The 26,725-nt window shown below is 41.9% G+C and overlaps 1 protein-coding gene across 1 annotated transcript in view; it reads left to right on the forward strand.

Annotated features, from left to right (window-relative positions):
* The window catches only part of LOC142681683 (uncharacterized), an 87,181-nt gene that overhangs the window by 51,530 nt on the left and 8,926 nt on the right, over window positions 1-26,725 (forward strand). The window contains exon 2 of the mRNA XM_075847298.1: window positions 26,440-26,678. Coding sequence (XP_075703413.1) covers window positions 26,440-26,678 — 239 coding nt within the window. The remainder of the gene's footprint in view (window positions 1-26,439; window positions 26,679-26,725) is intronic.

A 26,725-nucleotide genomic window follows, 5' to 3' on the forward strand; every position in this document is an offset into this window, starting at 1 on the left:
CTAAACATATCGAGCAAGTTTTGCCAGTAACATAAAGTCCAATGTGTCACGAGAAAACAGTCTCCGAATTGCTCGGATAGGTAAAAGCATTCCGACGTTATTACCCCATAAATTGAAACCTGTCAGATTTGAAAAATGAGGCTCTGTCAGGAAGGTCAAAAGTGGCCAAAGCGGGAAGAGGTTAAATTAATCTAGAAAATGAAAGCCTTATAAGTCTTGTAAAACTAGTTGTGATATTCATAGCAGTTGCAAAGATATTATCGTTTAAAGTGCATATCAAAAATTTTAATTTGACCTGGATACTGGCATCAATGACCCTTGGTCATGAAAGGGTTAATCAATGAACATGAGGTTGTTGGTTAACGTTTTGATCAAAACGTTGCTACTAACTGGGGACCTCTGATAAGTGGGTTCCTACTCTATTGGTTGCAGCATTGGTTGAAGCACCCCTGCTTCCAGGCCAAGCCACCTTGGCTCTGGGCTACGCAAATATGCACCCTTGGTAATAGTGTCCCTTTTGTGCCCCCACAGAGTAATAATGTCCCCTTTGTGCCTACATACAGAAGCAATACCTCCTTTTTTTGACCCCATAAAGTAATAATGCCTCTTTTGGTGGCTCCATACATAACTTTTCCTACTTCACATAAACATTGTTCACCGTGCCGCCGCCTCCTGTATGCTGACGTCCTCTGCATCCTGGCTTCTGTAAAATGTGGATCGTCCCGCTGGCCCCCTTCTCCTAATTTGGTTGCGGCCGCAGGGGGGCCCAGAGGGGAAGGGGGCCTGCCGGTGGCAGCAGACTGAACTTATTACACCTCTAGCAGGGGCCCAGTTTCCCCCCCTAACGGTGGCCCTGATTACTTTCTATAGACATACTTTGGTGTCCACTGATGACTGCTTGGAAAAGCCCTATCGTGAGGGCTGAAACATTACTGCATGGGTGAAAAAAAAACACGTTTTTTTCATCTTTATTCCTTCAAGTGCTGTTTCTATTTTCTGATTTAATAGATAAGATCAAAGTTCCACATTTAACTTGTTAGAACTACATATCATTACAAATCCCTTGTATTGTCCTCAGAGTGCAGTGTATCCCCATCCCCCCCCCCCCCCACCATTGTTTTATTTGCAACCTCATGAATGACTCAAAATTGTGATTTTATTTATTTTTTATTTTGTAGTGGCTTTTCAGCAATAAAGTCTCACAGACATTGGCTATATATGCAGAGTGATTACAAGCCAGGCATGAGGAAGACTGTGGTGGAGTGAGTCACTGAATGAGGCGCGGATAGTTCTACTTAGTGTCTGAGTGTTGGGGAAGCAAACAGTGACAGAAATTTGCGCAGATTATATAGGGCATCATCTGGGAGCCTGTCAGACTTTTACTAGATATTTGTCTGGTAATAAAGATCTTTGTTCAAATTTCATTTAGATTTTCCATCTGGTTATTTTGCGCGTTTTAACCAGTCAGTAAGAGAGAAGGGAATTTGTCGTCCACTTTTAAAAATGCCAAGATGATATGTCAAGATGATTTGTAAGCATGTTTTCTGCTGCTAGCTGTTTAGTCTTGATCAGCTTGCTATAGTATATCTGCTTACTATACACTGACTATGCCCCCAAAACCGCCTTCCCCTCATTGTACATTGCTGTGAAAAAGTATTTGCTCCTGACCCGATTTCTTCTGTTTTTTGCTAATTTTGTTTTTAAATGTTTCAGCTCATTTTCTAATTTTAATTTAAGATTAAGGCTAAGTTCACACTAGTGTTAGTATACATTTCCTCTTTTCTATCCGAGGAAGAGCGGATTAAAAGATCAAACCAAAAGCAACAGTTCCATTAGAATTACCATTGATTTCAATAGTAATTCTTTTGTTTCAGTTGCTTTCGGTTTGTCTCCGTTCACTAGTTTTAGTTCACAAGTGCAGTCTGCAGAACTTTTGTTTCTTTGAAAAAAAGAACGGAAATCTAGCAAACTGAGAAAGCAACAGAAGTAAAAGAATTACCATTGAAATCAATGGTAATTCTAACGGAACCGTTGCTTTCTGTTTTAGTGTTTCGGTCCTTTCTTCATCTGACGAAAGAGGGATAAATGTATACGAATGCTAGTGTGAAGGAAGCCCAACAACGACGGTAAACACAAGATGCAGCTGTTAAATGATCAATACGTTTTATTGAGGATAAAAATTTATTCAAAACCTATATCCCACAAGGGAAAAAGTAATTGCCCCCTGAACCTAATAACTAGTTGTGCCACCTTCTGGCAATAACCACTGCAATCAAACGTTTTCAATCTTTTACATCGCTGTGGGGGACGTTTTGCCCACTCTCTTCTTTGCAGAATTGTTTTAATTTGGCGACATTGGAGGGTTTTCAAGCATGATCTGCCCGTTTAAGATCTTGCCACAGCATATCAATGGGATTCAAGACTTTGACTTGGGAACCTTAATTTTGTTTCCTTTGAGCCTCTTAGAAATGGACTTTCTTGTGTGCTTAGGATCATTGTCCTGCTGCATAATCTTACTGCACTTGAGTTTTAGGTTACGAACAGACAAGCCGGCGTTCTCCTTCAGGATTTTCTGATACAGAGCATAATTCATAGTTCCAACAATTATGTCAAGTAGTCTAGGTCCTGCAGAAGCAAAGCAGCCCCAGACCATCACATCACCACCACCATGTTTCACTGTTGGTACGATTTTGTTATGTGGAATGCGGTGTTAGCTCTATGCCGAATGTAACCGGACCAATTTTTTTCCAAAAATTTCCACCTTTATTCAATGTGAGTCAAGCCTTTGTGTTTTTTTTGGTCAGCAGTAGTTTGTGCCGTGCAACTCCCATGGATGCCATTTTTTGTTCAGTGTCTTTGTTATTGTGGATTCGTGTACCTTGACCTCAAAGAGGCTCTGTCACCAGATTTTGCAACCCCTATCTCCTATTGCAGCAGATCGGCGCTGCAATGTAGATAAGAGTAACGTTTTGTTTTTTTTAAAAACGAGCATTTTTGGCCAAGTTATGACCATTTTTATATTTATGCAAATGAGGCTTTCTAAAGTACAACTGGGCCTGTTTAAAGTTAAAGTACAACTGGGCGTGTATTGTGTGTGTACATCTGGGCGTTTTTACTTCTTTTACTAGCTGGGCGTTGTGAATAGAAGTATCAGCCACTTCTCTTTACAACGCCCAGCTTCTGGCAGTGCAGACACACAGCGTGTTCTCGAGAGATCACGCTGTGACGTCACTCACTTCCTGCCCCAGGTCCTGCATCGTGTCGGACGAGCGAGGACACATCGGCACCAGAGGCTACAGTTGATTCTGCAGCAGCATCAGCGTTTGCAGGTAAGTAGCTACATCGACTTACCTGCAAACGCTGATGTTGCTGCAGAATCAAATGTAGCCTCTGGTGCCGATGTGTCCTCGCTCGTCCGACACGATGCAGGACCTGGGGCAGGAAGTGAGTGACGTCACAGCGTGATCTCTCGAACACGCTGTGTGTCTGCACTGCCAGAAGCTGGGCGTTGTGAAGAGAAGTGGATGATGCTGATTCGTCAGCATCATACGCTTCTATTCACAACGCCCAGCTAGTAAAAGAAGTAAACACGCCCAGATGTAACACACATAATACACGCCCAGTTGTACTTTAGAAAGCCTAATTTGCATAAATATTAAAATGGTCATAACTTGGCCAAAAATGCTCGTTTAAAAAAAAAAAAAAAAAACGTTACTCTTATCTACATTGCAGCGCCAATCTGCTGCAATAGGAGATAGGGGTTGCAAAATCTGGTGACAGAGCCTCTTTAACCCCTTCCCGCTTTGGCCACTTTTGACCTTCCTGACAGAGCCTCATTTTTCAAATCCGACATGTTTCACTTTATGTGGTAATAACTTCGGAATGCTTTTACCTAGCCAAGCGATTCTGAGGTTGTTTGCTCGTGACACATTGGACTTTGTTACTGGCAAAATTTACTCGACACATTCAGTATTTAGTTGTGAAAAATTGCAAAGATTACAATTTTTCTAGCTTTAAATGTATCTGCTTGTAAGACAGGCAGTTATATCACACAAATTTGTTGCTAATTAGCATCCTCCATATGTCTCCTTTAGATTGGCATCGTTTTTATTGTGAATATCGTTTTATTTTTTTGGACGTTAAAAGGCTTAGGACTTTAGCTGCAATTTCTCACATTTTCAAGAAAATTTCAAAAAGCAATTTTTACAGGGGCCAGTTTAGTTGTGAAGTGGCTTTGAGGGCCTTATATATTAGAAACCCAAAAAAAGTCACCCCATTTTAAAAAACTTCACCCTCAAAGTATTCAAAACAGCATTTAGAAAGTTTCTCAACCCTTTAGACGTTTCACAGGAATTAACGCAAAGTAGAGGGGACACGGCCGAGATGAGCGTAAGTGAGCGCTGTCGTCTCCTGAGGAGGAGACTGGGGCCAGTGCTCGCAGGTCCATGGCTGCGGGCGTCAGGAGGTGAGTGAGGCTGACGGCCCGCGGCCATGGGCATGACAATATTTTAGGCACCATGTCAGGTTTGAAGGGCTCTTGCGGTGACACATCGGCACCAGGCGACAGAGGCTACAGTTGATTCTGCAGCAGCATCGGCGTTTGCAGGTAAGTCGATGTAGCCTCTGGTGCCGATGTGTCCTCACTCGTCCGACACGATGCAGGACCTGGGGCAGGAAGTGACGTCACAGCGTGATCTCTCGAGAACACGCTGTGTGTCTGTGCACTGCCAGAAGCTGGGTGTTAACGAAGAGAAGTGGATGATGCTGATTCGTCAGCATCATACACTTCTATTCACAACGCCTAGCTAGTAAAACAAGTAAACACGCCCAGATGTACACACACAATACACGCCCACTTGGACTTAACTTTAAACACGCCCAGTTGTACTTAAGAAAGGCTCATTTGCATAAATATAAAAACGCTCATAACTTGGCCAAAAATGCTCGTTTTTGAAAAAAAAAAAACGTTACTGTAATCTACATTGCAGCGCCGATCTGCTGCAATACGAGATAGGGGTTTGAAAATCTGGTGACAGAGCCTCTTTAAGGGGTGTAGTGAGCATTTTCACCCCACAGGTCTTTTCCATAAATTTAATGCGCTGCGGATGTTGCAAAGTAAAAATTTAAAATTTTCCCTAGATGTGACATTTCAGTGGGAAATATGTCGTACCCAGCCAATGCCACTGGGGAGACACACCCCAAAAATTGTTAAAAGGGTTCTCCCGGGTATGGCGATGCCATATATGTGGAAGTAAACTGCTGTATGGGCACACTGTAGGGCTCAGAAGGGAAGGAGCGCCATTTAGCTTTTGGAGCGTGGATTTTTCTTGGTAGTAGTTTTGTTTGGAGTTTTATTGGTATTTCAGTTTATAATGTGGGGGTACATGTCAGGTGGGCAGAGCACATCAAGGGCATAGTCATGTGGCATAATAATGGGGTAAACCATAAAATTATCCATAAATATTTGTTACGCTGTGAAGCAATCCTTTTATGCACAGGGCAGTGTCACACTGATAAATTGTCCTTTCTTATTCCCTTTTGGCGCACACTTCGCACCTTTGCCGTTTGGGGAATTTTGCTGGGAAAGTGTTGTCCTGGTATAATACGGGCACCCTCGCTTCCAGCAGATATGTTTGGGCCCTACCCTTCCTGGTTCCCTAATTTTAGGGCCTTGATAAATCGCGACTTGAAACAGAAGAAATGTTCCCCTTGGGCCTGCACCACTGCATATTTTTTATTTCCTGACTTTTTGGAGCCTTAACTAATTTTATTTTTTCATAGACGTAGTGGTATGAGGGCTGTTTTTTTGCGGGACGAGCTGTAGTTATTATTGGTACCATTTTGGGGTACATGCGACTTTTTGATCACTTTTTATCCTTTGTTTATTTTGGGAGGCAAGGATCAAAAAACCGCAATTCGGGAATAGTCTTATTTTAATTTTTTTATATAGCGTTCACCACGCGTCATAAATTAAATGTTAACTTTATTATGCGGGTAGGTACGAATCCGTCGATACCAAATTTATAGCTGTTTTTTATAATGTTTTACAACTTTTTGCACAATAATATTATTTTTGTAAAAAGAATGTATATTTTGTGTCGCCATGTTGAGAGCCATAACTTTTTTTATTTTTTCGTCGACGGAGCTGTATGAGGGCTTGTTTTTTGCGAGACGAGCAAGTTTTTATAGGTACCATTTTGGATACATGCGACTTTTTGATCACGATTTATTTCAATTTTTGGAAGACAAAGTGACACAAAAAACGGCAATTATCTTAGTATTTTTTAGTATTTTTTACGGCGTTCACTGCGCGGGATAAATAACATAATTTTATAGTTCAGGTCGTTATGGACACGGCGATACCAAATATGCATAGTTTTATTTTATTTTTTTGACTTGATAAGGAAAGAAGGCGATTAGTGTTTTATTTTATTACTTGAAACTTATTTTTTTTTACCCTTTTTTTTACCCTTTTTTTAAATTTAAAGAGGCTCTGTCACCAGATTTTGCAACCCCTATCTGCTATTGCAGCAGATAGGCGCTGCAATGTAGATTACAGTAACGTTTTTATTTTTAAAAAACGAGCATTTTTGGCCAAGTTATGACCATTTTTGTAGTTATGCAAATGAGGCTTGCAAAAGTCCAAGTGGGCGTGTATTATGTGCGTACATCGGGGCGTTTTTAATACTTTTACTAGCTGGGCGTTCTGATGAGACGTATCATCCACTTCTCTTCAGAACGCCCAGCTTCTGCCAGATCACGCTGTGACGTCACTCACAGGTCCTGCATCGTGTCAGACGAGCGAGGACACATCGGCACCAGAGGCTTCAGTTGATTCTGCAGCAGCATCGGCGTTAGCAGGTAAGTCGATGTAGCTACTTACCTGCAAACGCTGAGGCTGCTGCAGAATCAACTGTAGCCTCTGGTGCCGATGTGGCCGACACGATGCAGGACCTGTGAGTGACGTCACAGATCTGCACTGCCAGAAGCTGGGCGTTCTGAAGAGAAGTGGATGATACTTCTCATCAGAATGCCCAGCTAGTAAAAGTATTAAAACCGCCCCGATGTACGCACATAATACACACCCACTTGGACTTTTGCAAGCCTCATTTGCATAACTACAAAAATGGTCATAACTTGGCCAAAAATGCTCGTTTTTTAAAAATAAAAACGTTACTTTAATCTACATTGCAGCGCCTATCTGCTGCAATAGCAGATAGGGGTTGCAAAATCTGGTGACAGAGCCTCTTTAATTTACACTTTTCTTTAGTCCCACTAGGAGACTTGAAGGTTCAACTGTTTGTTTGATGTTTTAATACATTGCACTACCTATGTAGAACTGTAAGTTGTTAACTGACAGCAAGCCGATCAGGCTCCGACTCCGTTGTTAGGCATCCTGTTGCCATAGTAGCAGTCTGCATCCTTGCCATCGCATGGCAGGCTGCCGATTTGCTACAAGCCACTAAGATGCAGCGATCACTTTTGACCTCTGCATCGAAGTGGTTAAAGGCAGGAATTTGAGCTCGCTCCGGTTTCTGCCGTTGCAGCGGGGTGTCCGCTGTAACATACAGCGGACACCCACTGCTGATGACGCCGGCTTAGCTTCTGAGCTCGAAGCTGAGCCAGCGCCATCTAGGCCGATGGTACTGGAAGCCTTTTAGGCCCCACCTCCGAGCGGGGCATAGGCAAACCAAGAGGCCAGTATTAGGCCTCCGGTTGCCGTTGCAGCCACTGGCAAACCAGTGATTACGTTGCTGGGGTGCTGGCGGCTAAAAACCCCTAACATTCTGTGATCTCTATTGAACGCAGTATCTGAGGGGTTAATCGGCCGGATTGGAGACTAGCACTGGTCCTAGCTGTTACATCAGGATGCCAGCTGTAACATACAGCTGGCACCCGGCAGTGGTGGTGCGGGCTCCGCTCCTGAGCCCGCACTATCACGGCAACGTAATAGTACTGCGCTTTGCGGGAAGCCCTGTACGACAGCGCCGTATATATACGGCGGATGTAGGGAAGGGGTTAAAGAGGACCGGTCAGCTCTCCTGATGTCTGTGTTTTTTAGTGAATACTTCAATTCTTCATAAAAACTGCGGCAATATGGCTGGCTGGCAGTTCTTTAGATGTTCGTATGTGTTCTTTTGTGACCTCTTGAGTTAATCAAATACTCCTATCAAAAAATACAGGTAGGATGACCAGTAAAATACAACATCTCTATTAGATATAAAATACAGAATATAAAATGGAACGACAAACCCATGATGCAAGGATCCCCACACGTAAATACTAAAAACGTCCTAAAATTGTCCAGACTTCCTTTTATATACCCTTCCTTAAGATAGTTAGGTTAAGACCCCTGGACGAAGCAGGTGGCGAAAGACGTGTGTCATTACGGCAGCGTTGCTAGGCGATGTCCGTAAATAGTCACTGTCCAGGGTGCTGAAAGAGTTAACTGATCGGCAGTAACTCTTTCAGCACCCTGGACAGTGAATTCCGATCAGAATATAGAGCAACCTGTAAAAAAAAAAAAAGACGTTCATACTTACCGAGAACTTCCTGCTTCTTCCTCCAGTCCGGTCTCCCGGCCGTTGCCTTGGTGACGCGTCCCTCTCGACATCCCTGGATGACGTTTCAGCCCATGTGACCGCTGCAGCCAATCACAGGCCAATCGCATGCTGCAGCGGTCACATGGACTGCCGCGTCATCCAGGGATGTCGGGCTGGATGTCAAGAGAGGGACGCGTCACCAAGGCAACGGCCGGGTAAGTATGAATTTCTTTTACTTTTACCTCGGAAAGGGCTGCCCCTTCTCTCTATCCTGCACTGAGAGAAGGGGCTGCCGATTTAGTGCAGTGCAATTTTGCATCGAAAACGTGCCCGTAAATACCGGTGGAATACTGGTGAAACCGGAACTTTATTTACGGGCACGGGTCCGTAAATACTGGTGCAAAACGGGTCGAATACGTGTGACACCGGACCCGTATTTACGCCAGTATTTACGGGAGGGAAAAAATACGTTTGTGTGCATGAGGCCTAACTGGTTGATTTTAGTAGCTAAGGGGGCAATTACTTTTTTACATAAGAGCCAGGTAGGACTGAATAGCATTTTTCCTTCGATAAATAAAATCATCATTTTGTGTTTACTTGGGTTAGATTTGTCTAATTAAAAGTAGTTTTATCTGAAACATTCAAGTGTGACGAATATGCAAATATAGAATTGGGAAATGGGCAAAAACTTTTTCACAGCACTGTATAAAAAAAAACTTGTAAATGAAAAGATCATTCAGGATGACCTCCAAAAACACAATGGGAAAGATTAATGGGGTTATTCCAAGATCAACATTTATCACCTAGTCACAGGATAGGTCTGATTGAACTAACTGCAGCGTTTAGACTCTACCAAGGACTAACCACAGCTTTTACACTAGACAGTGGACTGATTAACTGCAGGATTTACATTAGACTGGACTAAGGACCCTCTTGCACGGCCAGACATGGGCCATGTAATTGAGCGCTGATCAAAGAGGCAGCTCGTTGATAGGTGCTTGTGGGAACTACTACAATCGCTTATCCCCATACATTTTCTATCCTGTCGGCAGCACATCTCCCCCTTTACATAGGGAGATGTGCTGCTGAAATCTACAATATTTCTTACAACATCAATGATACGACCAGCCGATAAAAGAGGATTTACTCAAAGCAATGATCGGAAACGAGCGTTCAGATGAACGCTCGTTTGCCCAATAATTGACCCAAGTAAACGTGCCTTAACCCCTTCCCGCAAATGGGCGTTACTTTACGTCCTTTTCAGCGGTGCGTTCCAGCAAATGGGTGTACAGTAATGCGCTGAGGATGAAGCAGGCACAGGAGTTGTGCGCGCTTCATCTTCAGCAGGTGTCGGATGTAATGTACAGCCAACATCCCGCTGCAACGGCGGTGATCATCGCCGCCATTTAACCCCTTATATCAGTTTCATTAGTGACATTGGCATTAAAGTGATTGACACAGAGAGAGGGGGCTCCCTCTGTACCTCGTTGGCCCCCCGTGAAAAATCGCAGGGTGCCGATGGTAGCTATGGCAACCAGGAAGCCTTGCAACGGCTTCCTGGTTGCCAGGTACGGAAGGCTATTAGGTCCTGCCCAAGGCAGGACGTAAAAGGCTTTAACTGTCAGTTGTAAAATGACAGTTACAATACACTGCACTACATAAGTACATACATAAGTAGTGCAGTGTATTACATAGTTACATAGTTACATAGTTAGTACGGCTGAAAAAAGACACATGTCCATCAAGTTCAACCAAGGGAAGGGAAAAGGAAGGAAAAATTTCTACACATAGGAGCTAATATTTTTTTTGTTCTAGGAAATTATCTAACCCTTTTTTAAAGCCATCTACTGTCCCTGCTGTGACCAGCTCCTGCGGTAGGCTATTCCATAAATTCACAGTTCTCACTGTAAAGAAGCCTTGTCGCCTCTGCAGCTTGAACCTTTTTTTCTCCAGACGGAGGGAGTGCTCCCTTGTTTTTTGAGGGGGTTTTACAAGGAACAGGATTTCACCATATTTTTTGTATGTGCCATTAATATATTTATATAAGTTAATCATGTCCCCCCTTAGTCTTCTTTTTTCAAGGCTAAATAGGTTTAATTCTTTCAATCTTTCCTCATAACTTAAATTCTCCATGCCCCTTATTAGCTTCGTTGCTCTTCTTTGTATTTTTTCCAACTCCAGGGCATCCTTTCTATGAACTGGAGCCCAGAACTGAACTGCATATTCTAGATGAGGCCTCACTAATGCTTTGTAAAGTGGCATTATTACATCCCTGTCCCGCGAGTCCATGCCTCTTTTAATCCACGACAATATCCTGCTGGCCTTTGAAGCAGCTGATTGACACTGCATGCTGTTATTGAGTTTATGATTTACAAGTACACCCAGATCCTTCTCAACAAGTGAATCCGCCAGTGTAGCGCCCCCTAGGACATATGATGCATGCAGGTTGTTGGTACCAAGATGCATAACTTTACATTTATCTACATTAAACTTCATTTGCCAAGTGGACGCCCAAACACTTAGTTTGTTTAAATCTGCCTGTAATTCATGAACATCTTCCATAGTCTGAACTATATTACATAGCTTGGTGTCATCTGCAAAAATAGAAATAGTGCTATTAATCCCATCCTCTATATCATTAATAAATAAGTTGAATAATAGTGGTCCCAGCACTGAACCCTGGGGTACACCACTTATAACCGGGGACCATTCAGAGAAGGAATCATTGACCACAACCCTCTGGATACGGTCCTTGAGCCAATTCTCAATCCAATTACAAACTATATTTTCTAAACCTATAGTCCTTAATTTACCCATTAGGCGTCTATGGGGGACAGTGTCAAATGCCTTTGCAAAGTCCAAAAACACTAAATCCACAGCGGCCCCTCTGTCTAGACTTCTGCTCACCTCTTCATAAAAACAGATTAGGTTAGTTTGACAACTTCTGTCCTTAGTAAAACCGTGCTGGCTGTCACTTATAATGCTATTTATTGTCACATAATCCTGTATATAGTCCCTCAATAGCCCCTCAAACATTTTCCCCACGATGGATGTTAAGCTTACTGGTCTATAATTACCCGGGGAAGACCTAGAGCCCTTTTTGAAAATAGGCACCACATTTGCCCTGCGCCAGTCCCTTGGCACTATACCAGTCACTAGAGATTCTCTGAATATTATGAAAAGGGGGACAGAAATAACTGAACTAAGCTCTTTAAGAATTCTAGGGTGTAACCCATCTGGTCCCGGAGCCTTGTGCACATTTATTTTATTTAATTTAGCTTGGACCATCTCTACATTCATCCAATTCAGTATATCAACTGATATATTAACAGCACTGGCACCGGCTACATCAGCTGCTCTTTCTTCTGTTGTATATACAGAGCTAAAGAACCCATTTAGTAACTCTGCCTTCTCTTGATCCCCCTGTGATCAACTCCCCATTACCATTATCTAGGGGTCCTACATGTTCAGACCTTGGCTTTTTTGCATTTATATGCTTGAAGAATTTTTTAGGATTTGTTTTACTATCCTTGGCCACCTGCCTTTCATTTTGTATTTTTGCTAATTTTATTACATTTTTACAGATTTTATTAAGCTCTTTATATTTTACAAAGGCTACAGCTGTACCCTCAGATTTGTATTTTTTAAATGCCCTTTTTTTGTCATGTATTGCCCCTTTCACAGAAGGTGTAAGCCATGTGGGGTTTAATTTGAGTCGTTTATACTTATTACCTGTAGGAATAAATTTTGCACTATAATAACTCAAAGTAGATTTGAAAATCTCCCATTTATCATTTGTTCCATTATTTGACATTAGTTCTTCCCAGTCTATATCCTGAATTGCAGCCCTCATCCTGGGGAAATTGGCTTTCTTAAAATTAAATGTTTTTGCCCTCCCAGCCTGCGTTTGTTTTTTACAGTATAGGTAAAATGTAACTATATTATGATCACTGTTACCGAGGTTTTCACGAACATTGACATTCCCAACAAGATCTGCATTATTAGAAATGACCAGATCCAACAGAGCTTCACCTCTAGTCGGGTCTTCCACAAACTGGCCCATAAAATTTTCCTGCAACAGGTTGAGGAAATGTCTCCCCTTTGCAGTTGAAGCCGAACCATGACACCAATTAATATCCCGGAAATTAAAATCTCCCATTATCACTACAGTACCCGCCTGTGCAGCCCGCTCCATCTGTTTATATATCTGACCTTCCATCTCCTCAGTTATATTGGGGGGTCTATAGATTACACCAAAAGTAATTTTTTCAGTGTTTACCTCCCTTTCTAGTTCCACCCACAAGGTTTCAACCTCCTCACAGTCTTCACCCACTATTGTCTCTTTCACACTCGCCTTCATATCACTTCTCACATACAGACATACACCACCACCTTTCCTATTTGTCCTGTCTTTACGAAAAAGTGTAAAACCCTGTAGATTTACAGCCCAGTCATGTGAAGAGTCCAGCCATGTTTCAGCAACACCAACTATATCTATATTTTCTTCCAGTATCAAGGCCTCCAGCTCCCCCATTTTGCTTGCTAGACTTCTGGCATTTGTGAACATACACTTTAACTTGCCTGTCAGTTTTTCACTTTTATTATCAGAAATGTGATTTGACATTAATCGGTCCTTTTTATTTACACTGATGTTTTGTAACGAAAGGATCTCCTTATCTTGTTGTCTAGTCCTCTCCCCACATTCTGTTTCTCCCCCCACCAATATAGTCTGACCCCTCTCTAACCTGGCTACCCCTTTTTTTTCTACATTTACCTCCCTCCTCAGCCCTAGTTTAAATACTCCGCCACCCCAGCTAGAATTCTCTCCCCCAGCACAGCGGACCCCCTTCCATTTAGGTGCAAATCATCTGCAGAATACAGTTTGTACCCCAATGAAAAGTCAGCCCAGTGCTCTAGGAACCCAAATCCTTCTCCTCTACACCAAGACTTCAGCCATGCATTTAACTCCCTAAGCTCCCGCTGTCTTTCCTGTGATGCGCATGGCACAGGCAGTATTCCTGAGAATACAACCTTGGAGGTCCTTCCCTTCAGCTTGTAGCCTAGTTCTTTAAAATTATTCTTAAGGCTCCTCCACCTACCATTTATTCTGTCTTTGGTACCGACATGGACCACGACAGCTGGATCATCACCAGCCCCTCCCAGCAATTTGTCCACCCGTTCCACCACATGCCGAACCCTGGCACCAGGGAGACAGCAAACCATTCGGTTGAGGCGGTCTTGGCGACAAATTATTCTATCCGTCTTCCTGATTATAGAATCCCCTACAACTATCAATTGTCTTGGCTTGCCTGCATTACCATCCCGCCGACTACTAGCTGGGCTGTTCTCCCGGCTGTTAGGGAGATCAGTATCCACTAGGGCTGCCTTTTCTGAGACTGACACCCTCGCATCATCACCCAACCTGGCAATTTTGCTTGGAATGCCAGAAACCGGATCGGCCTTCCTTGTCTTTGACCCCTTTCTACTGCCCCTAACTACATTAACCCAGCTACTTACCTGATCCTGCTCACCCATGTCTTCACCCTCCAGTTCTAACCCACTAACTGCATGCTCTGTGAGCAGCAAGCTCCGCTCAAAATTGTCTATCCTCCTCAGTGTTGCATTCTGCTCCTCCAGATCTCTAATACGAGCTTCCAGGTGAACAACATGCTCACATCTGCCACAGAGATATTCACCCTGGAACTCCGGCTCCAGTCGTGTATACATATGACAAACTGTGCACTGAAGAAAACCTCCAATCTTGCTATCCATTATCCAAGTTACACCAAAACAGCGAACAATTGTCAAAGAAAAAGAAGAGTACTTACTGGGGCTTCAACTCCTCTTTTCCACTCCGGTTTTAGAACTCCACTTAGTTCACAAGCCACTTAAACCACCAAGCTCAGAAAGAGCAAGCTCAAAATGAGGTCTGATGACTAATTTATACCACCTGTGTCCAGTTAACTGGGGATCAGAGGAGCAGACCTTCAAGTCCCCTAGCAAGTGTAAAAAAACGAAATAAAAAAAGTTTTAGATAAAATAAAAGTTTTACGTAATAAAAACAAGAATCGCCCTGTTTCCCTGATAAATTCCGTTATAATTAAATTTTTTATTTTTTTTAAAAACTATACATAATCAGTATTGCGGTGTTCGGATCGGCCTGACCTATAAAAATATCCTATTATTTATCCTGCATGGTGAACACTAAAAAAATAAAATAAACCATTGCAGAATTTCCTTTTTTGATCATGTTTCCAAAAAAATGGAATAACAAGTGATCAAGAAGTCACAAGTACCTCAAAATTGTACCAATAGAAACTACAGTTCGTCACACAAAAAACAAGCCCGCACACAGCTCCGTCGACAAAAAAATAAAGTTATGGCTCTCAGGATATAGTGACACAAACATTATTATTTTATTTAGAAAAGTGTTTTTATTGTGTAAAAGTACTAAAACATATAAAAACTATATAAATTTGGTATTGCCATAATCGTATCGAACCGCAGAATAAAGTAAACCTGTTTATACTGCACAGAGAACACCGTTAAAAATGTATAAAAAAAGTTTGAGAATTTCAGTTTTTTGGTCTTCTCACCTCCCAAAAAATATTGAATAAAAACTGATCAAAAAATCACGTGTACCCCAAAATGATACTAATAAAAACTACAGCTCGTTCCATGAAAATCAAGCACTCACGCACTCGTCAACAGAAAAATAAAGTTATGACTCTTAGAACGCAATAATGCAAAACAACGGCCCAGACTAATTTTATATGTGCAGCAGTTCCTCACCTAAAACCCTTTATCCTCGTTTCCCACTGGTAGAGCCTGTAAATGCAGCTGAAACTATGACATTTTGGGGTCTGTGCTACATATGGGGCTAGTGAAGAAGTCAAAGATTAGGCAATGCTGGAGTGCAGATATTTTGTACAACACCACAGACACCCTTTAGAAGTGCGACTCCTGCGCCAAAAAATCTGGCCTGTGCATAAAGGATTGGTTCAAAGCAAACGTCACTATCCATGGATAATTAATTTTATTATTAATTTAACCCATTATTACATCATCCTATTATGACCCGATGCACTCCGCCTAGCTTACATATACCGTGATGTTCTTCCGTCCAGCTGATATATACCTTGATGTACTCCGCCCAGCTTACATATACCCTGATGTACTCCGCCCAGCTTACATATACCGTGATGTTCTTCCGTCCAGCTGATATATACCTTTATGTACTCCACACAGCTTACATATACCCTGATGTACTCCGCACAGATTACATATGCCCCCACGTTGTAATCTGAAATACCAGTAAAACCCGAAACAAAACTACTACCAAGCAAAATCTGCGCTCCAAATGGCAGGGGAACGACTGCCATTTGGAGCGCAGATTTTGCTTGGTAGTAGTGCCGTGGGTCCAAACAGCGACTTCTTACCAAATATGGGGTATTTCCGTAATCGGGAGAAATTGCTTTACAAATGTTGGTTTGCTTTTTCTCCTTTTATTCCTTGCAAAAATTCGAAAATTCTATGTTTTTCCAGAAAAAAGGGAGATTTTCATTGTCACAGACTAATTCAAATAAATTTAGCAAAAAACCTGTGGGGTCAAAATGCTAACTATACCCCTAGATAAATTCCCTGAGGGGTGTAGTTTCAAAAATGGGGTCACTTTTGGGGTGTTTCCACTGTTTTGGCACCACAAGACCTCTTCAAACCGGACATGGTACCTAAAATATATTCTAATAAAAAGAATGCCACAAAATCCACTAGGTGCTCCTTTGCTTGTGAGGCCTGTGTTTCCGTCCATTACCACACTAGGGCCACATGGGGGATATTTCTAAAAACTGCAGAATCTGGGCAATAAATATTGAGATGCATCTCTCGGGTAAAACCTTCTGTGTTAAAGATTTTTTTTTATTACAAATCAATTTTGGCAAAAAAAAATGAAATTTTTACATTTCGCTTCTACTTTGCTTCAATTCCTGTAAAACGTCTAAAGGGTTAAAACACTTTCTGAATGCTGTTTTGAATTCTTTGAGGGGTGCAGTTTTTTAAATGGGGTGTTTTATGAGGGTTTCTAATATATAGGGCCCATCAAGGCCACTTCAGAACTGAACTCGTCCCTGTAAAAATAGCCTTTTGAAATTTTCTTAAAAATGTGAGAAATTGCTGCTGAAGCCCTAGAAAAATAAAAGGACGTTCAAAAAACGATGCAAACATAAAGTAGACAAATGGGAAATGTTAATTAGTAACTATTTTTTGTGTGGTATAAGGCTGGGTTCACACGACCTATTTTTAGGCGTTTTACGCCTAGAATTACGCCTGAAAACACGGCTCAAATACGTCAGCAAACATCTGCCCATTAATTTCAATGGGTTTGCCGACGTACTGTGCCGACGACCTGTAATTTTTCGCGTCGCGTAAAATAACAGCGTCGTCAAAGAAGTGCAGGACACTTCTTGGGACGTAATTTGAGCCATTTTTCATTGACTTCCATGAAGAACAGCTCCAAATTACGGCCGTAATTGACGCCTCGCAAAACGTGAGTACGAGCAGTTACGTCTGAAATGCAGGAGCTGTTTTCTCCTGAAAACCGCTCCATACTTTCAGCCGTAATTGTCGTTATCGTGTGCACATACCCTTACAATCTGTTTTCCAAGCAGATGCATTTAAACTTAGAAAAATCATAATTTCTTCAAATTTCCCTAAAAATGTTGGTATTTTTCACAAATAAGCATGAATTTATCGACCACATTTTTTCACTAACAAAGTACAATATGTCACCAGAAAACAAACACCGAATCACTTGGATAGGTAAGAGCATTCCAAAGTTATTGCCACATAAATTGACACATGTCAGATTTGAAGAAATGGGGCTGGTCCCGAAGGCCAAAATGAGCTTGCTCCAGAAGGGGTTAACCGACTCCAGCATTTACACTAGACTGACTGATTGTGGGGGAAGTGTCCTCTCATTTCAGCCCTATACATAAGGGAGAATGAATGAGTGATCATAGCACCCATATGCCGCTTCCTCTCTGCTAAGCTTGACCGGTGTCTGTATGAGCTGGCATGGCAGATGCTGGTTCCACAGTGGAGGAGGCAGGGGAAAAGGTCTGTGTGGGCGTCTTCTTATATACTTATTCTCTAGTAGTGATCCGTCATCGCAGAACCTCTGGGCGTCTTCAGTATACCTTATGTGCCAGTTGAAGCAGTCCTGCTCTGATGGCGCAGTGCAACTGTATTGAACGTAAATCCGGCAATACTTGTCCCAAATGGCGACCACAACTAAATTCCTAATAAGTAAAAAATGTGGACTTGCAACTGCTCAAATCTTACTATGAACAAGTTATGATAAATCTCACCCAATATTAAGTCAGTCCTCCTAGTAGGACAGACCCTATCCATATGCCTCATTAACCTTATATTGACTAAAGAAAGCCTAAACTATATTCTCAGTTATTTGTTCTATACGGTCAGCACCTCTAGCTGCCTCCAACTATTAATCTTTCTGCTTACTCTATATTCCGCATTCAATGTGTCGCTGCCTTTGTGTTGTGGAATTTGTAAAACTTTGCATCATTACATCTATTATATCCTGAGGTTTTAGTAGCCTAGTGAGGTTCCCAGCAGGGAAGCTGCCTTAAATACCTTCATTAGAATACTGGAAGTAAATTGCCACTAAAGTGTTAATGCCATTACAAAGTGGTGGCGGCATGTTCTGCTGGATGGTCTGGAGTGTGACAATAAACATAAAAGGTTTACTTGGCATTCTCAAATGCATGTTAAAAATAGCTCCTTTTATGCCTTTTACACGTCTTCGAGGACTAGTGTTCACATGGCCGAATACAATTATGCCTTCATTTCTGCCTTTTGGAGATGAGTAAATCAAAGGACTCGTAGGCTGGGTTAACAGAGTTTTTTGACGCAGAAACCGCGTCCGAAAACGCGCCAAAAGACGGCCGAAAATCCCTCCCTTTGATTCCAATGGGAGGCGGAGGCATTTTTTTCCCGTTAGCGGAAAACCCGGCTCGCATGAAAAAGAAGGGACATGCCCTATTTTCGAGCGTTTACGCCTCTGACCTCCCATTGACATCAATGGGAGGCAGAAAAAGCGTATTTTGCAGCGTTTTATGCCCGCGGTGCTCAATGGCCGTGGGTGAAAATCGCAGCGAAAATCGGCGTGCAGGCAGAGGAAAATCTGCCTCAAAATTCCAAACAGAATTTTGAGGCAGATTTTCCTCCTGCAAAAAACTCCGCGTGAACCCTGCCTTAGGCCACATGCACACGACCGTGCTCGTAATTACGAGCATGACCGCGCACAAAGTATAGTAGCATAAAGTATAGTAGCACGGCCCGTAAAAGAAAAAAATAGAACATGTTCTATCTTTTTCAACGGCACGGGCACCTTCCCGTGAGAAAACGGGAAGGTACCTGTGGCCAACAGAAGTCTATGGGCCCGTTATTTCGGGTCGTAATTACGACCCGTAATAACGGGTGTTTTTACGGTCGTGTGCATGAGGCCTTATAGGCTGGATTCACACGGGACTGAAATGCTGCATTTTTTTGCAGCCTTTCTACAGCTTACGTGTTACGTGCAGATTTTGCTGCCAATTTCACCCCTTAACCCCTTCCCTCTTTGGCCGCTTTTGACCTTCCTGACAGAGCCTCATTTTTCAAATCTGACATGTTTCACTTTATGTGGTAATAACTCCGGAATGCTTTTACCTATCCAAGTGATTCTGAGATTGTTTTCTCGTGACACATTGGACTTTATGTTACTGGCAAAATTTGCCCGATACATTCAGTATTTAATTGTGAAAAACACCAAAATTTTGTGAAAAATTGCAAAAATTTGCATTTTTCTCAATTTAAATGTATCTGCTTGTAAGACAGGCAGTTATACCACACAAAAATGTTGCTAACTAACATCCCCCATATGTCTACTTTAGATTGGCATCGTTTTTTGAACATCATTTTATTTTTCTAGGACGTTACAAGTCTTAGAACTTTAGCAGCAATTTCTCACATTTTCAAGAAAATTTCAAAATGCTATTTTTACAGGGGCCAGTTCAGTTGTGAAGTGGCTTTGAGGTCCTTAGATATTAGAAACCCCCAATAAGTCACCCCATTTTAAAAACTGCACCCCTCAAAGTATTCAAAACAGCATTTAGAAAGTTTCTTAACCCTTTAGACATTGCGCAGGAATTAAGGCAAAGTAGAGGTGAAATTTACAAAGTTCATTATTTTTTTCCAGAAATTCATTTTGAATCCATTTTTTTTGTACCACAGAATGTTTTACCCAAGAAATGCAACTCAATATTTATTGCCCGGGTTCTGCAGATTTAGGAAATATCCCACATGTGGCTCTAGTGTGCTACTGGACTGAAGCACCGGCCTCAGAAGCAAAGGAGCACCTGGTGGATTTTGGGCCTCCTTTTTATTAGAATATATTTTAGGCACCATGTCAGCTTTGAACAGGTCTTGTGGAACTAAAACAGTGGAAACCCCCCAAAAGTGACCCCATTTGGGAAACTACACCCCACGAGGAATTTATCTAGGGGTGTAGCAAGCATTTTGACCGGCCAGTTTTTTTGCAAAAATTTTTGGAACTAGGCCATGAAAATGAAAATCTACATTTTTTCAAATAAAATGTAGGTTTAGCTAATTTTTTTTCATTTCCAAAAGAACTAAAGTAGAAAAAGCACCACAACATTTGTAGAGCAATTTCTCCCGAGTAAAACAATACCCCACATGTGGTAATAAACGGTTATTTGGACACACAGCAGGGCTTAGAAGGGAAAGAGCGCCATTTGGCTCTTGGAGCTCAAATTTAGCAGGAATGGTTTGCGGAGGCCATGTTGCATTTGCAAAGCCCCTGAGGGGACAAAACAGTGGAAACCCCCAACAAGTGACCCCATTTTGGAAACTATACCCCTTGAGGAAATTATCTAGGGGTATAGTGAGCATTTTGACCCCACAGGTTTTTTGCAGAAATTTTTGGAAGTAGGCTGTGAAAATGAAAATCTACATTTTTTTTTCAAATAAAATGTAGGTTTAGCTAATTTTTTTTTCATCTCCACAAGGACTAAAGGAGAAAAAGCACCATAAAATTAGTAAAGCAACTTCTCCCGAGTAAAACAATACCCCACATGTGGTCATAAACGGCTGTTTGGACACACGGTAGGGCTCAGAATGGAACTAGCACCATTTGGATTTTGGATAGTGTCTGGGCGCCATGTCACATTTTCTGAGCCCCTGTAGTACTAGTACAGTGGAAACGCCCCAAAATTGACTCCATTTGGAAAACTGCACCCCCTGAGGAATCATCTAGGGGTATAGTGAAAATTTTGATCCCAAAGGTTTTTTGCTGAATTAATTAGAATTAAGCTATGAAAATGAAAAATAATTTTTTTTTTCCAACAAGATGTAGTTTTAGATCAACATTTTTCATTTTTACAAGGAATAGAGAAGAAAAAGCACCCCAACATTTGTAAAGTAATTTCTCCCGAGTACGGTAACACCCCATATGTGGTTATAATAAGCTGTTTACGTATATGGGAGCATTCAGAAGAAAAGGAGCGGTATTTATCTTTTGGAGCGTAGATTTTGCTGGAATGGTTTGCGGACGCCATGTTGCATTTGCAAAACCCCTGATGTACCAAACAAAAGTGACCCCGGTTTAGAAACTACACCCCTAAAGGCATTTATCAAGGGGTGTAGTGAGAATTTAGACTCCACAGGTGTTTTTCAGAAATGAATACGCAGTGGATGGTGCAAAGTGAAAATTGCAATTTTTCCACTGATCTGCCCATTCACCGCACAAGATGTTGTGTCCCTGGAGAATCTCACCCCATAAATTGTTAAGCGGGTTCTCCCGGGTATGGTAATGCCTTACTTGTGGCCATAAATTGCTGTTTGGGCACGCTGTAGGGCTAAGAAGGAATAGACCGCCATTTTGAGCATGGATTTTGCTTGGTAGTTCTGTTTGGGGTTTTGCTGGTATTTCCGTTTATAATGTGGTGGCATATGTAATCTATGCGGAGTACATCAGGGCATAATAAGAGGGTATAATAATGGGGTAAATAATACAATTATCCATAGATGTGTGTTACGCTGTGAAGCGATCCGTTATGCACCGGCCGGTGTCACACTGATAAACGGTTTTCTTTCTTATCCCCCTTTTGTAACACTCTGCACCTTTTGGGGAATTTTTCTCCTTCGTAGTTTGGGAAATATTGCTGGGAAAGTTTTGCGCTGGTATAATACGGGCGCCCTCGCTTCCAGCGGATGTGCTATGTCCATTCCCTTTCCTAGTTCCTACATACTAGGGCCCTGAAACTGAAGGAATGTTCCCCTCCGGCCTGCGCATTGAGATGTTTTTTCATCACCGCATTACTAGTGCCATAACTTTTTTGTTTTTCAGTTGATTGAGCGGTGTGCGGGCTTGTTTTTTGCGAGACGGGCTGTAGATTTTATTGGTGCCATTTTAGAACGCATACGACTTTTTGATCATTTTTTATTTCATTTTTTGGTAAAGGAAATTACCAAAAACAAGCAATTCTGGAATAGTTTTTTATTGTTTTTTTTATCGGCATCCACAGTGCGCCCTAAATTACATGTTCTCTTTATTCTACGGGTCAATACGATTACGGCGATACCAAATTTATATAGTTTTTTTTATGTATTGCGGCTTTTGCACAATAAAATCACTTTTTTTTATAAAATCATTTGTTTTCTGTGTCGCCATATTCTAAGACCCATAACTTTTTTTTATTTTTGCGCGCACAAAACGGTGTCAGGGAATATTTTTTGCGGGACGGATTGTCATTTTTATTAGTACTATTTTGGAGTAAATGTGACTTTTTGATCACTTTTTATAGCATTTTTTGGAAGGAGATGTGACCTAAAAACAAAGATTCTGGCGTTGTTTTTCATGGTTTTTTTTTACGGCGTTTACCGTGCGGGATAAATTACATAATAGTTTTGTAGTTTGGGTCGTTACGGACGCGGCGATACCAATTATGTATAGTTTTTTTAATTTTTATGGTTTTTCCCATAATAAAAGGCTTACTATGGGAAAAAAGTCAATTTAGCTTTATTTTTATTTGAAATGTGTGTGTTTTTATTGTTTTACCACATTTTTATTAACTTTTTTTTACTTTTCTGACTTGTCCCACTACGGGACATGAGGGCCTGATGCCCCAATCGCTACTCTAATACACTGCACTACATACGTAGTGCAGTGTATTAGCGCTGTCAGTTATTCACTGACAGCAAGCCTATGAGGACACGCCGCAGGCGGGTCCTCATCGGCTCCCGTACAAGGCAGACTCGGACGCCATTTTCTGGCGTCCGATTGCCACAGCAACCCAGCGATTGCATCACTGGGTTGCCGGTAGGGTGAAAACCTATCAGATGCTGCGCTCTATTGAGCGCAGCATCTGAGGGGTTAATCTGCCGGATCGGAGAATAGCTCCGGTCCTGGCAGTTACAGGAGGGTGCCAGCTGTATAATACAGCTGTCACCCCGCGGTGATGGTGCCGGCTCTGCTTCTGAGCCCCCACAATCACTGCGCCGTACATGTATGGCGCTTTGCGGGAAGCACCTCCCGACAGCGCCGTACATGCACGGCGCATGTCGGGAAGGGGTTAAAGGTGAAATCTGAACATCCAGAACAGAATGAGCATGCTGTGGACTTGATGTTCTGCAGCATTCTATGATTTCTATCTGTAAAACATTAAGCAGCATGTGGATGAGAGTTGTTTAAAGATGCTCTGTCACCACATTATAAGTGCCCTATCTCCTACATAAGGAGATGGGCGCTATAATGTAGATGACTGCAGTGGTTTTTTATTTAGAAAAACAATCTATTTTTACCACTTTATGAGCGATTTTTAGCTTTATGCTAATTAGTTTCTTAATGCCCAAGTGGGCGTGTTTTTACTTTAGACCAAGTGGGCGTTGTACAGAGTGTATGACGCTGACCAATGAGTGTCATGCACTTCTCTCCATTCATTTACACAGCACTAGCGATATAGCTATATCGCTTTGTGCAGCCACATAAACACACTATAACGCTACTCATGTGTCATGATAATGAATATACATTACCTCCAGCAAGGACGTGATGTGTATTGAGAATCCTGACACTTCTGAATCTTTTCTGTGAGATTTCCAGCAAGGCAAACGTAATCTCGTTTGAAATGACAAGTTACATCGTAATCTTGCGAGATTACGTTTGCCTTGCTGGAGATCTCATAGAAAAGATTCAGACGTGTCAGCATTCTGAATACACATCACATCCTGGCTGGAGGTAATGTCTATTCATTATAAGAACACTGCAGTAATGTTAGTGTTTGTGTATGTGGCTGCACATAGAGATATAATTATATCGCTAGTGCAGTGTAAATGAATGGAGAGGAGTGTATGACGCTGATTGGTCAGCGTCATACACTCCTCTGTACAACGTCTAAAGTAAAAACACGCCCAGTTGGGCATTAAGAAACTAATTAGCATAAAGCTTAAAATCGCTCATAAAGTGGTAAAAATAGATTGTTTTTTAAAAAAAAAAAAATATTACTGTCACCTACATTATAGCGCCGATCTCCTTATGTAGGAGATAGGCCACTTATAATGTGGTGACAGAGTCTCTTTAAATCTCATACACATAGCTGGGACTGTAATCCGCTGCATATTTTCACGCACAGGAAATCTACAGCATTTTCATCCAATGTAAATCCACCCTTAAAATAAAGTTAACTGACACCTGTTGGGGAAGGGCAATGCCAAGATGGTTGCATTGAGAGCTGGCCATGTTTTTTTTTGCCCACGCGTCCTTAAGCTCTGTCACCAGATTATAAATGCCCTATCTCCTACATAATGTGATCGGTGCTGTAATGTAGAGAACAGTGGTTTATTATTTAGAAAATCAATCAATTTTGATGGAGTTATGACCTATTTTAGCTTTATGCTAATGACTTTCTTAATAGACAACTGGGTGTGTTTTTACTTTTTGACCACATGGGCGTTGTAAAGAGAAGTGTATGACGCTGACCAATCAGTGACCAATCTGCGTCATACGCTTCTCTCCATTCATTTATTCAGCACATAGTGATCTTACTAGATCATGATGTGCAGTCACATACTCACACATTAACGTTACTGAAGCGTCTTGAGAGTTAATAGACATCGCTTCCAGCCAGGACGCGATGTCTATTCACAATCCCGACACTTCGGTAACGTTTGTGGGGAATTTACAGCACAGCAAGCGTAATCTCGCGAGATCTCGCTGTAAATGACAGCTTCCCTTAATTTCTTGTTGCATTTTTTAAACCCTTAGTGACCACCCATACGCCTTTTCATGGCGGTCATTTAGGATACATATGCCACAGCGCCTTGATAAAGGGCTTCAGTGTTTTTAGATCTTTTAGGGCAGATTTACACGAACGTGATATACGTCCGTGCAACGTGCGTGATTTTCACGCGCCTCGCACGGACCTATATTAGTCTATGGGGCTGTGCAGACAGTCCGTGATTTTTACGCAGCGGGCGTCCGCTGCGTAAAACTCACGATGTCCTATATTTCTGCGTTTCTTGCGCATCACACACCCATTGAAGTCAATAGGTGCGTGAAAATCACGTGCACCACACGGAAGCACTTCCGTGGGACGTGCGTGATTCACGCAACAGCAGTAAGAAGTATGACTGAAAACAGAAAAGCACCACGTGCTTTTCTGTTTACAAACATACAGAGTGTCATAATGATGGAATCCTATGGTGATGAAACACGGAGCTGTTAAGTGCCTATTGCTCGCGCAAAACGCCGCGTTTTTGCGCGCGCAAAACGCCGCGTTTAGTCAGATGTTTCTATGGTATACTGAAGAACAATTAGAAGCATTTCATAAGTTTTTAAAAAATACATCAAGTTCATGTATGTTCAATATTTACAGTGTAGACCCTTCTTTTTCAAGACTTCTGGAATTTGCCCGGGCATGCTGGATATCCGCTTCTGGGCCAAATCCTGACTGATGGCAAACCATTCTTGCCTAATCAGTGCTTGGAGTTTATCACAATTTCTGTGTTTTTTGTTTGTCCACCTGGATTGACCACAGGTTCTCAGTAGAATTGCGGTCTGGGGAGTTTGTTTTGGGCATGGACCTAAAATGTCAATGTTTTGTTCACCGAGCCGCTTAGTTATCACTTTTGCCTTGTGACATGGTGCAACAACGGACAGCACGTGGACCTATGCAACTCAATGTGGCTATTCAGACATCAGTGATTTTTCACGCAGCGTGTTTCTGTTGAAACTCACTGCATGTCCTATTCTGGTACATTTTTGTGGTCAATGGGTGCAGGAAACTCACGGAGAGCCCACAGACGTCTTACGTGTGCGGTCCGTGATTCACGCACCAGTTGCTAAAGAAATGTAGAGAAAAAAAATAAGTAAAGAAATGTGCACTAACACGGACATCAAAAACTGATGCCACATGGAACAAACACCGATGGCACACGGAACTGCAACGCAGGAAAAACGCTGCGTATTTTGCAGACGCAAAACAGACACGTTCATGTGAATAAGGCCTTACAATGTTGAGTTAATGCAAGTTGTCGCGATAAAAACTGAAGCCCCAAACTTTGAAAACCTAAATTTGTCTCAATCTCAAAACGTTTGGCTAGGACTGTAAGTTTTGTGGCAAAGATGTCTAGCTGTAGACCACAGAATGAGTGTAAACCAGTTTTGGTTTTCATTGCTCAGGCCTCATTTTATATGGGATAAGTATTTAGGTACCCCTAGAGGTTTATAGCTTCAGTAATCTATTGTAGGGGAGCTTACACTAGTGTTCAACACTTGCTTCCCTCCAGTAACCATACTTCCACTTCATTTTGTTTTCAGGAATGATTTGTTAATGGTTTGCCGACAGCTGAACATGGAGGACTCTGTAGCAGAAATCATGCATCAGCTTGGGGCCGATGAGAGTGGGAAAATCTCATTTCATGATTTTTCCAAATGTCGTATGCAACTTGTGCGAGAGATCAGAAAGGAGGAAGTGGATTTGTCTGACGACTTATGTAAGAAAAAAAAGCTGCATGACCGAATAACCTCTTGGCCGACTGGAAGTGACCACAGCCTAGGTGAGACGTTTATACTGCAGGTGATTTAAACATTGGAAGTTATGATG

Source organism: Rhinoderma darwinii, chromosome 1 (genome assembly GCF_050947455.1).
Source record: "Rhinoderma darwinii isolate aRhiDar2 chromosome 1, aRhiDar2.hap1, whole genome shotgun sequence".
In the NCBI taxonomy this organism is placed as follows: Eukaryota; Metazoa; Chordata; class Amphibia; order Anura; family Rhinodermatidae; genus Rhinoderma; species Rhinoderma darwinii.